General features: G+C 35.5%; 2 protein-coding genes across 10 annotated transcripts in view; one reads left to right on the forward strand and one right to left on the reverse strand.

The window, feature by feature from the left end:
- ARMC2 (armadillo repeat containing 2) overlaps positions 1–3,547 on the forward strand; it is a 95,124-nt gene extending 91,577 nt beyond the window's left edge. For 4 of the 6 annotated variants that reach the window (XM_072965679.1, XM_031680167.2, XM_072965678.1 and 1 more), the window contains one exon: positions 3,133–3,547. In XM_072965679.1, coding sequence (XP_072821780.1) covers positions 3,133–3,290 — 158 coding nt within the window. In that variant the 3' untranslated portion in view covers positions 3,291–3,547. The remainder of the gene's footprint in view (positions 1–3,132) is intronic. The other 2 variants (XM_072965680.1, XM_072965682.1) reach the window with 1 other exon arrangement.
- Positions 3,548–11,573: 8,026 nt separating this feature from the next.
- Positions 11,574–13,007, reverse strand: part of SESN1 (sestrin 1) — an 89,002-nt gene continuing 87,568 nt past the window's right edge. For all 4 annotated transcript variants that reach the window (XM_006205636.3, XM_072965720.1, XM_072965721.1 and 1 more), the window contains exon 10: positions 11,574–12,730. In XM_006205636.3, the coding sequence (XP_006205698.1) occupies positions 12,644–12,730 (87 nt within the window). In that variant the 3' untranslated portion in view covers positions 11,574–12,643. The remainder of the gene's footprint in view (positions 12,731–13,007) is intronic.

The raw sequence follows: 13,007 nt of genomic DNA on the forward strand, positions 1-13,007 counted from the left end.
TGAAATGAATACGTGAGTGAGAGTGTAGTCACATTTCAATTCTTTTACAAAGATCGCTGAAAAACAGGCCTTTTTGAAAACAAGATGAGCTGTTAAGTCACAAAAGCCCCACATTGAAGCGGGAGCACTGTTTTTAGAAATAATGGCAGGACAATTGATATAGTAAGTTACCCAACTTTTTCTTGACAGGAAACTAAAACAGAAAAGAAACGGTTCTCAACATGGTTGGGATGTTGGAATGTTGATAGTCTCTTTGGAAAGTGGCTTAGAAAGAATGTTGTCTAAACTCCCCGAAGTGCTGCAACCACCTCTTATAAACTCATTAGCTATCTGTCTTGACGTTACTTAGTGGTGCGCTCTGACTCACGCGTCTACCGTGAGCGTCTCTCAGGGGAGCTGGCAACTGGTGACCAGTGTGTGCAGTTCGCTGTTGTCAGTGTAAAATGCATTGGGGCTTTTTATGTTCATGTAAGCTATGTGGAACTTAGCACCTAGGTTATGTGACAAGGGGGAGAGAGGGGCCCAGTGTTCGTTAGAGGATTCCATCATCAAGGCCGTGCCAAAGGGCCGTCAGGTGCTTCTGGAACGCAGGGGGACCATGCCTTGTCATAGTCACAGCAATAATCAAACCCTCCATAGCCACCTGGTGCTGAACAGCAGGCTAGGAAACAGTGCAGTGAGTAGGGGAAGCTTTAATCGATGCAGCAGGGTCCTTAAACTATGATAAGACTGTGTTATAATGAGCACTGACAAATGTATTGTTTTGAGTCCTTTAATCCTTTCTAATACCTCACCTAAAATTCCAATGTTTGAAAGTGTATTGTGCACGAAGAAAGCTTAATGATGATTGTTACCTAATCAGTGCTTTTCACACTGTGACCAGCATCTTTAACAAATGAAGTACTAAGAAAATAACAGAATATATTATATGTAGTAAAGATAAGGATTGTGAGGCATTTTTTTACTTGTATTTAAATACATGAGTGTATGGATACAGTCATAATGTAATACATACTTCTCAGGTCACAGTCAAAAAAGTTTGAAAATCATAGGTCTAAAATTTGCACTGCCATTCATTGTAGTACAAGTTTCAAAATTTAACAGCTAGTGTTGTACAATGGCACGTTTTATGCATGTGCTGTATTTAAAATTTGAGACTGCTTTTATCTGTAACTACATGGCCCCTTTTGTTATCTTGTCCAGCCCAGTTTACAATGAATAGGGTCTGAGTGTAGATTAACTAATTAGAGGCTGAGCTTCAAAAAAAGTAGCATAGTCTTAACATTAGATTAAAAAAAAAATCAAAAACAGCAAAAATAGAGGTTTGCTAAAGCCATCAAATCCAACCAAAGCCCTGGGTGGAGGAAGGGTCTGTGGAATGCCTGGGCGGTGCTTAGCCCTAAGGTGCTTGCGAAAGAAGGACGTAAAACAAGAGAATTCATTTTTAACAGAAGTTTAGTGCTCATAAAATCTGGAGAGGAGTGAGCAGGAAGAGAACCTAGAAACCTGAAAGCACTCAGAAAGTAGCCCAACAGGAAGGACTTTGCATCAAATACCATCTGCATTCTCCTCCTCTCCAGGCCCTGGTTATCAAATGGGTGGGGAGAGCCAGGCTTGCTTACAGGGGTCTCCATGGAGAGCCTTGCTGAAGTGCTAGTGTCTGCCCAGAACTTATCTCAGAGCTGCATAGCGGGCCACTTGGCTGGAGGAGAGGAGGGAAGGTACAAACTGGGATTCCAGACTTATCTTATTCTGGGTGGTGACACTGACACCAATAGTGCCAAAGTACACAAAGAGTATGAAAGTATTCGGGGTAGAAAATTGGATGTAAACATGAATGAAACATTTTATAATAGGATTTTAACTGGCCCTATGAAAAAAAAGTTTGCAAATTATGTAAGCAGTGATATTTGTGGTCATTTTCAGACTTGGTAGCTCCCTCTTAAGACGTCTGCCTCAGGCACAGACCTAGGAAGTGGCAGAGCCAGCCTCTGGCTGGCAGGCCAGTGTATTTTCCTGAAGTCCTTCAATGGGGTCCAGTATAAACAAAGGAAAATGCAGTGGCAGGTCAGCGCAGAAACCTCAGTGGCCACTTGTCTTCCTTCTTGGGTTGGATATACTTATGGTATTCAGAGAATTCAGAGTGCCCTTGGATTAAGAAGCAAATTAAGGTTGTAATTTTGTTTTTACAAGTGCTTTTCTGCATTATTCATGGATTTATTCTCAAAGTCTCCCATTTGTCACCTTTATTGGTGGGAGCATAGAGGGGTGTGTGTGTGTGTGGGGTGTTTTCAAAGTATGTCCAGGCTGCTTTGAAATGAGCAAAATTGATTTTCAGTCAAGTTTACAGTGTCAAATTCAGCTGTGGTGGGGGAGGGTATAGCTCAGAGGTAGAGCACGTGCTTAGTTAGCATGCATGAGGTCCTGGGTTCAATCCCCAGTGCTTCCATTAAAAAACAAAATAAGAAATAAATAAACCTAATTACCCCCCCATCAAAAATAAATTTTAAAAATTGCAGATACTAACTACTATATATAAAATAGATAAATATAAAATAAACACGTTTCTGTACAGCACAGGGAACTATATTCAATATCTTGTAGTAACCTATAATGAAAAAGAATATGAAAACAAATCTGTGTATGTATATGTATGACTGAAACATTATGCAGAAATTGACACAGCATTGTAAACTGACTATACGCCAATAAAAGAAAAAATTCAACTGTGCTCCTTTCCCAAAAGATTTCCTAACTCCTTTTATATCTGTCAACCACTAAAGTAACTTTTTCTAAGGAAAACTTTCTAAGGAAGTAATCTATTAATACTTTGTTTATTCTGAGAAATTACCTGACTTTTGGATGTAGACATACATAAACACTACGGATAAACTGAAATAGGAGCTCAATTAAATCTAGGACCGTTTTTTTGGAGAAGATTATTATCTTTTTTTAAATTGAGACTGAAATATACTTACTTAAAAATATTTGTAAAGAACAGAAGAGAGTAAAAAAACCTTGTTGGAATTAAAGATGACCCAGGACGAGTTTACCGCCTGCCATCACAAATTAAACAATTCAATAGGCTTACATTTCCAAATGATTGCTGTAATTTTAATTTTTCTGATACAGATGAAGAACTAGCACTGGATGAGAGTTTTGACCAAGACCTAAAAAACTATCACAGACTCCACTGGGAAACAGAATTCAAACCGGTGGCACAGCAGCTTCTACACCGAATTCAGAGGCATCACACCTTCCTGGAACCCCTGCCTGTTCCCTCTTTCTAACACGATGCAGATTAACGGCAGAAACAGGAAGTCAGGTCTCCTTCATTCCTGAGAAGTGGTAACAAACACGAACATTTTATTCAGTGTTAACAAATATTGAAAGTTTTTTCAGGTACTGATTTTAGTGAGTAGTTTAACTATTTTAAAAGAAATGAGCATTTCTTCTTGTTAGGTATTATGGAAAAATGTTCTGCTATGAGAAATGTAAGATGAAAATATATGCATGGCTTTTCTAAGTAAATGACTTTTTTCTTCTATTCTCTGTTAAATAATTTAGTTCTAGTCTTTAAGTCCTGATTTAACAATTGTAGAATTTAAGAGCTTGTCAGCTCAGTAACTGAACTGTGCAATGAAGACTTAGATTTTGTTTATAAAAAGAATGGTGGTCAATACCATTAGGAATACATTACTACATCAACATCTGCATTAATTTTTACAGCATCTACTATTCATTTTTTGGTTAGGAACCAGTATTTTTCTGGTTCTTATATTAAGAGGAATAAGCAAAAAAATTTAAAGAAGACTGCTTTAGGCCATTTACTCTTTATTAAATAAGTAAAATAGATGAAAAGGGGAGTATTTTACCTTTTTCTGTTCATTTGAAATAAAATGAGTAGACCAGACAGTCCTAATGGTAACCCTCTGTGACTAGGGAGGTGATGTACTGTACTAGGAAGAATGTAGGCTTAAGCGTATGGCAGATCTCAGTTCAAATCCTAGCTTTCCTTTGCTTGGGCCTTTGGCAAATAACTTAGTATTTTCAGCTTCAACTATAAAATGGGAGTAATACCTATTTTATTATAATGTAGTTTAGAGAAAAAAACATTAAATGGGCAAATTGCGCAGTACAGTGACTCTGCTTAGTAGAGGCTGAATAAATTATAACATTATGATGGTAATTAGTTTATTAGTTTGACATTCTGTGTAGGGTAAGTTTGGCTTTTGAATGAATGAGAAAAAAACAAAGAAATTGAGATCACCGTTGTTGTCCCATATTAGCCAAAGAAGATTTGGAAATAGAAGTAGGTTTCCTACCCTGCTCTGTAGGGTGAGAGATGAGCCGTTAATATCAGAAAAGCTGGTACAGCTCATCCCTCGCCCAAACAAAATAACAAGACTAATGGGATGAAGACAGCCATCCCAGACTAGACGGGCTCTTAAAGGCTAATAGAAAAAACCCTAAATTTCAGGAACAAATAGACTTTCTAAGGGCTCTTCTAGTTCAAGATTTATCCCTGATTGAGGTGTTGCAAAATCCTCTAGGGACACTCACCTTATTATGGTCTGTCATCCATAAGTATATGCCAATAGATTCACTCCAATAGATGAAACCATTTTTTTAAAAGTCTGAAGGGCTAATCTCTCAAAAACACTTAAAGATCTAAGTTTTTAGTTTATCTATAGCAGGCTATATATTCCACTTTCAGTGAGAAAGATCAAACTCTTTCCCCTCTAAAACAGCCCCCTTGGTACTTATAACTAATACAATAATTCATGATGGAATGAATACCATTATACCTGTTCTCCATATTAAACTCCTCCTCCTTAGACTCATGTGCAAACTAGACCATTTGGAACCATCTGCTTGCCTTTAAACAAAATTGTGGTAAAAAACACATAACATAAAATTTACCATCTTAACTATTTTTAAATGTATAGTTCAGCAGTGTTAAGTATATTCACATTGTTTTGCAACAGTTCTCTAGAACTTTTTGATCTTGCAAAACTGGAACCCATCTCTGTTAAACAACTCCCTGTTTCCTCCCTCCCTAGCCCCTAGCAATGACCATTCTACCTTCTGTTTCTATGAATTTGACTTGACTAGTTTAGATACGTCATTTAAGTGGAATCATACAGTATTTGTCTTTTTGTGACTAGCTTATTTCACTTAGCATAATGTCTTCAAATTTCATCCATGTTGTAGCAAGTGATGGAATTTCATTCCTTTTCAAGGCTGAATAATATTTCCTTGTATGTTTATACTGTGTTTTGTTTATCCATTCATCCAGAGGACATTTGGGTTGCTTTTAACTTATAGTCATTGTGAATAATGCTACTATAAACATGGGTGTATAAATAGCTCTTTGAGATCCTGTTTTTGATTCCTTTGGGTATATACCCAGATACGAATTACTGAGTCATATAGTACTACTATTTTTAATTTTTTGAGGGCTATCTATACTGTTTTCCACAGAGGCTGTGCTATTTCACATCCCTATCAGTGCACAAGGGTTCCCATTTCTTTACATCTTTGCCAGCACTTATTATTTTCTGTGTTGCTTTTTGATAGTAGCCATCTTAATGATTGTGATGTGATATCTCATTGTGGTTTCGATTTGCATTTCTCTAATAATTAGTGATGTATATCTTTTCATATGATTGTTGGCCATTAATATGTCACTTTGGAGAAGTTTTTTGCCTATGTTTCAATCAGGCTATTTGGGGTATTTTTTTGGTGGTGGTTGTTGAGTTATAGGGGTTAGTTATATATTCTGGATATTAAGCCTTTATCAGATACATGATTTACAAATATTTTCTCCCATTCTGTAGATTGTTGCCTTGTTTCTCTGTTGATTTTGCCCTTTGATGCAGAGAAATTTTCAAGTTTGATGTGTAGTTCTGTTTGTCTGTTCTTTCTTTTCCCTTTGCTTTTGGTGTTATATCCAATAAATCACTGCCAAATCCAATGTCCTAAAGCTTTCCCCGTTTTTTTTTCCAGGACTTCTATAGTTTAAGTTCTTGCATTTAGGTCTTTAACCCATTTCAGTTAATTTTTGTATATGGTTCTAAGGTAAGGGTCTAACTTCATTCTTTTGCATGTGGATGTCTCATTTCCCCAGCACAATTTGTTGAAAAGACAGTCCTTCCTCTTTGAATGGCCCTGGCCCCCTTGTTGAAGATCATTTGACCATATATATGAGGGTTTATTTCTGGGTGCTCTGTTTGATTTTATTGGTCTGTTATGTCTGTGTTTATGCAAGTACCACACTGTTTTGATTACTGTAGCTTTGGAAAATGTTTTGAAATCAGGATATGTGAGATCTCTAACTTTGTTCTTTTTCAAGATTGTTTTGGCTACTTGGGGTCTTTTGAGATTCCATGTGAATTTTAGGATGGATTTTTCTATTTCTGCCCCAAAGCATTTTTTTTAAGAGATTGCATTGAATTTTTAGATTGCTTTAGGTAGTATTGACATCTTAACAATATTAGGTCTTCCAACCCATGAACACAGGATGTCTTTACATTTATTTGTGTCTTTAATTTTTTACAGTGATGCTTTGTAGTTTTCAGTATCAAGTCTTTCAACTTCTTTGGTAAATTTATTTCTAAGTATTTTATTCTTTTTGACGCTATTATAAATGGAACTGTTGCCTTAGCTTCCTTCTTAGATTGTTCATTGTTAGTCTATAAAAATGCAACTGATTTTTGTGTGTTGATTTTGTTTCTTGCAACTTTGCTGGATTTATTAGTTTCTACAGGGTTTTTGTTTGTTTGTAATCTTTTAGGGTTTTCTACATATAAGATCAGGTCATCTGCAAACAGAGATAATTTTATATTTCCTTCCTAATTTAAATGTCTTTTCTTTTTCTTGCCTAATTGCTCTGGCTAGGACTTCCGGTACTGAGTGGTGAGAACAGGCATGTTCCTGATCTTAGAGGAAAAGCTTTCAGTCTTTTACAGAGTCCGATGTTAGCTATGGGGTTTTCATATATGACCTTTATTACATTTAGGTAGTTTCCTTCCACTTCTAGTTTGTTGAGTGGTGGTTTGTTTGTTTGTTTGTTTTTATCATGAAAGGGTGTTGAATTATGCCAAATGCTTTTTTGCATCATGTTTTTTCTCCCCCTTCATTCTGTTAATATGGTGTATTGCTTTGGTCAGTTTTTGTATGTTGACTCATCCTGTCAGTTCCTGGAATAAATCTGACTTCATTGTTTTGATGTGCTGTTGACTTCCCTTTACTAGTATTTGTTAAGGATTTTTGCAACTGTGTTCATCTGGGATATTGATCTGTAGTTTTCTTGTAGTATCTTTTTCTAGCTTTGGTATCAGGGTAATGTTGACCTCACAGAATGAGTTTGGAAGTGTTCCCTTGTCTTCAATTTTTTGGATGAGTTTGGTATTAATTCTTTAAATTAATGTTTGGTAGAATTCTGCAGTGAAACCATTTGGTCCTGGTCTTCATTGAGTTTTTAATTACTGATTCAATCTCCTTACTAGTTATAGGTCTGTTCAGATTTTCTATTTCTTTGTGATTCAGTCTTCGTAGGTTTGTGTTTCTAAGTTACCCAATTTGTTGGTGTATAACTGTACATGGTATCTGCTCTTCTTTATATTTGTTATGTTGGCTGATAATGTCCCCTTTTTCATTTCTGATTTTATATATTTGAGCCTTTTTTTCTCTTAATCTAAAGTTTTGTTAATTTTGTCGATATTTTCAAGCAAGTCTTAGAAAACAATAGAAAAAAAATCTATTGTCTGTTTTATTTACCTCTGCTCTAACCTTTGTTTCCTTCCTTCTGCCAGCTCTGGGTTTGGATTGTTCTTTGTTTAGTTCCTTGAAGTGTGAAATTAAGTTGTTGATTTGAGATCTTTTTTTCTTTTTTAATGTAAGGGTTTATAGCTCTAAACTTCCATCTTAGCACTGTATCTAAGTTTTGGTTGTTATGTTTTACTTTGTCTCGAGATACTTTCCAACTCCATTTGTGATTTCTTCTTTGATGCATTGGTTGTTTAAGAATGTGCTGTTTAATTTCTACATATGTTTGGGCTTCCCAGTTTTTTTTTCAACTATTGATTTCTAGTTTTATTCCATTATGACTGGAAAAGATACTTTGTATGATTTCAATCTTGTAATATTTGTTAAGACCTGTGGCTTAACGTGTGGTCAATCCTAGAGAATATCCCATGTACACTTGAGAAGAATATGTATTCTGCAGTTATTAGAGTGTTCCATATGTGTCTGATAGGTCCAACTGGTCTAGAGTGTTGTTCAGTCCTGTTTATCTTCTCGTGGTTCTAGTCATTGTTGGAAATGGGTATTGAATCTACTATTACTGTGTTGCTATTTCTTCAATTCTGTTAATGTTTACTTCATATATTTAGGAGCTCTAGTATTTGGCACTTAATTGTCAAGTCTTCCTGGTAAACTGACCCTTTTGTCTGGTATTTGTATAGCTACTTCTCTCCTTTGGTGACTGTTTGCATGGAATATCTTTTCCATCCTTCACTTTCAGCCTATATGTGTCCTTAGATCTAAAGTTAGTCTCTTATAGACGGCATATAGTTGGGTCCTCATTTTTAATTTTATCCATTCAACCAATCTATGTCTTTTGATTGGGGAATTCAATCTGTTTACATTTGATGTAATTACTGATAGGAAAGGACTTACTATTGCCTTTTTGTTAATTGTTTTCTGTAAGTTTTGTAGGGTTTTTTGTCCCTTATTTCCTCTCCTTCCTCCTTTGTGTTTCATTGTTGGTTTTGTTTTTTGTCTTTTTGTAGTGACATGCTTTTTCATTTCCTTCTCATTTCTTTTTGGGTAAATTCTAGAGAGATTTTCTTTGTGGTTACCCTGAGGACTGTGTTTTAAAAGATTAAAGTTAATAACAATTTATTTTAAGCTGATAATGACTTGATTTGCATACAAAAACTCCACTCCTTTCCAGATCTGCCCACTCCCCACTTTGTTATTGATGTCCCATAAGTCCCTTAGGTTCTCCTCACTTTACTTCTTGTCCCTCTGACTTGATAGTATCAAATAACCTCCAAGGTTATTACTAGAACTCCAAAGTTACTGATAATATCAGTAACTCTCCAAGGTCACTGCTTCTTTTGTCTGTATGATCGTTTCCTTTTGAACTCTAGTTTATTTTTCAATTCAGTTGTTGTATCCTTTAGGTCCAGAATTTGGTTCATTTTTATTCTGTCTCTTTGGCAACAGTGTTTGTGCATCCTTTCTCTGATTTGTCAGTCTTGTTCTCTTTTAGTTCACTGAACATCTTTAAGATGACTGTTTAAAATTCTTTGCGAGGTAATTGAGAGATTTGTATTTCTTTAGGGTTGGTTTCTGGAGATTTATTTTATTTCTTACATTAGGCCATGTTCTCGTGTTTCTTTATATGCCTTGTGAACTTTGTTGAGATTTGGACATTGGAAAAATAGCTACTGTTTCTGGGGATGTGTCTTCTCTGGGCATGTGTGTATGCTTTTATTCCAGGATACACATCTGCTTTTAACTGTCTTGATTTCCATAAGAAGCTTGTCTCTGTTGCTCCCCAGGAGCTTTTTATTTCAATTTCTATTGTATTCCTGTCTATCCTCTTGGATTCCCTGCACCTGCTTACAGAACGGTAGACTCCCTGCTGCACTAATGCACCTCTTTGCTCACTTCTGTTTTCAGTGGTCTCCAACTGGCATCCAAATCATGTCACTAGTCTCACTATGTTGCTCCAGGTTAGGTGAGACAAAACTTAGTCCCTCAAACAGCTCCCAGACAGGCCAGAATACTGGAAACAAATTTATCTTTTTTCTTTCTGTCCCAAGGGAGGTGCCAGGAATTGGTTTCCTCTCAACTGTACCGTGCTATGCCAGGAAGCGGGAAGGGCTAGGATGAGCAAAATGCCCCAGATTTTTGTGCATCTTTTGGTGCAGCCTCCTCCTGGTTTTGCGTTTGCCTGAGTTGTAGTTTCCCAGGTGGTTTCTAGACTTCTCACAAAGGTGTTTTGATCCTCATATTATGTTAGCTCAGTAGCTCAGTGTCTCCATGGGGAACGAGGACCCTGGAACTTCATTGGTGATGTCACTCCCCACCCACCTGCCTTTTGCTCTCCCTTGATACTCACAAGTCACAAATGTGTAACAAACTTTCATAGTATCTTAATGATGGAAAATATGCTTATTCAACAAGTTTCATTTATTTACTTATCTACCAATGGTCTTTTATCAAAATAATTTGAAATAGATAAACCCTTAGAAGAATAAAAATCTCTTAGCTTTTAAATGAATTTCAAGTTAAAAATATCACTATTTATATGAAGTTAAGTATTTACTACAATTATTTAAGTTTAAGTGTTTGGAATTTACTCTCATTCTTATAGTAAGAGATACTCAAGTTTGGCCTAATAAAAAAGTTCAATTTTTACCAAAAAAAAAAAAAACCCAAACCTCTCAGACTTAAAAAATTGAATCTCAAAACCTCAAACAGAAATCTATTCATGATTATTTAAGAAAAAAAAATTCCTCTCATAGGGGAGTTTTGATATCCCAGAGAATATTCTATTTTACCTTCCCCAATTATTTTGGAAACTTAGTTTCAAAGATTATAGTAGCATTAGAAATCCTGTGTTTAGTTTTGAGAAAACATCGAGTTACAGGAAACACCTGTTAAATGGGAGGTGTTGAAACATCAACTTTGTATGACAGGCATGCCTTTATTACTTTAGATGTAGGTATTTTTTAACTCTTTAAAACTTTCAACTTGTGATTTCTAAGTAGTTATAACCTTCAGCCAAATAAGATAATCAATTCAGTTAGAACCTCTATTAGAAATTTTGTATTTTCAAAAGAAAGTGCCAAGAACAAAGAGCAGAAGCAGTATGAGTAGATTGAACTATACTCCAGTGCAGCACTACTGGTTGGATTCACCTGTATTGCTATGATGACGTAACCAGCAGGAGACAGAAAAAGGCAAAGGCATGATACAAATTCAGTGGGTAAGATCATTTGTATGTTATTGTAGCTGACTAGAAATGGACTTATACATTTCTCTAAATATAAAATATATTCAAGATGATAATTTCTACTTAAGGTGATAGTCTTGTCTTCCCATTTGTATATATCCATGAAGGTAAGTAGCACCTCTATTCAAAATTGTGCATCCCCACTATAAATTTATAGGTACTAGATTGAGCTCAATAAATGTTTTGATGAGTAAGAGTTATTACAACAGCTTTGATTAAATTTAGAGCTATTTCTAGTTGTTTGACATTGTCTTTTTTTTGTTCTGTAGTTGCTCCTTAGTTAGCCTTTGTTTCTAATAATTTTTAATAATTCTATCTGACTTCTAAAATATCTCAGTTCAAAAGGGACAAGACATGGGACTATACTAGTCATTTCCAAGATAAAACTCATCTTTGTATTTTTAAAAATGACTTCAAGAGTTTGCCATTTAATAGCAGTCTCCAGGATCATTTAAATATGATGGCTAATGAAAGTCAATAGAAACAGAATTGTTAGTGATTGTCAAGTCATGACTTTTTAAGACTGAGACAGGAAATAAAATTGGAGAAAAATTATTCTTTATTGAAAAATACCAATAATACTGACAGACTTCAAAAGCAATTCACGCTTCCAGAATACAAAGTACTTAATACATTTTTTTCAAGCCTGTTTGCATTTCAAAGTTAGCATCTTTGTAAATCAATTTGATAACTTGACTAAAAATATTTTCCAGCTTTATAATTGAAGGAGCTGCACAACCTTTGAAGTGGGGACCATGAGGTGGGCAGGCACAGAATGCACCAGTCTACAGCAACATTTCCCATAACTTCGGTGCTGGAAACAAAAATACTGCACTAGACAGCCACCCTCCAGTGTCAGAGAATCTTGGGAAACAGCATATCAAAAGATAGCTGCCTTTTCTTAAAATTTACACATTTTCATTTAAGATTGCTTTAAAAAAAATCTTTAAGAATGCCACTGTAATTTAATGTCATCCAATAACTGAATTTTAAAAAAACAACTATAATGAAAGAAATGAACTGTTACCATCAAAATGGTCTTTGCTGGCTGTGAGTAATTAATTTTAGATGCAAAAAAATTAACACATATGCAAGTTTAATTTGAAACCACACAAATTATGTATGTAGGCTCAGATAGTAGCAGTGTTCACTTTTATGACTAATAGCTTAACTGGAACAGCCACTCTATTCATTCCACCAGCAGGAATAGCAGCACCAATATCTAAAATTCTTTATGTATAAAAGCTTACATCATCATTATCCAAGTCCCATTCTTTGCATGCTCCAATTCTTGTTATCTTATTTAACATAAAAGCAACAGAATTTGGAGAGTTACTATTTGCTGTATTAAAATAGTTATACAGCATCTTGTACTGTCAAAAAGCAAAATACTGTGAATAGCAGCCCTTCTTCACAGCTCTAAACTTGAAGCTGCCAAGCACTCACTGCTCGTGCCAGCAGTGGTATTTCCACAGTAAAATAGCAGAAACTAAAGGAATCATGGCACAATGGATTTCTGAATTCTTTTATCTACCATTGGTCCTGGGTAGTACCTTCCCCTTGTAGACTATCTCTGCTGATCATTCCATCATCTTTAATGGAGGAAAGGCATCAGGTCATATAGCGGGTAATGGCTCTCAGAGCATAAAGGAGTTCTGCTTGCATCCTAGCTTCTATAAGAAGCAGATTAACATGAACCTGAATATAAAACACAACATTATTTAAGATTATAAGCATTCAAAGTCAGTTTCTAAGGCATCTAATAAACACCAAAAATAAGTATATTTTTTTGTGTGCCACTAACTTAGAAGTCTTGGGTTTGTTGAACAGAACATCAATTTCTCAAAACAAAAGTTACCTGATTTTTTTTTTTTTGGATAGATGTTTTGAGCTTACGTATATATTTGATCACATCTCTTCCTAAATGTTTGTTAGAATACCAACCTCCCCTGCTCCAAATCATCATGCAATAATT

Source organism: Vicugna pacos, chromosome 8 (assembly GCF_048564905.1).
Source record: "Vicugna pacos chromosome 8, VicPac4, whole genome shotgun sequence".
Taxonomy (NCBI): Eukaryota; Metazoa; Chordata; class Mammalia; order Artiodactyla; family Camelidae; genus Vicugna; species Vicugna pacos.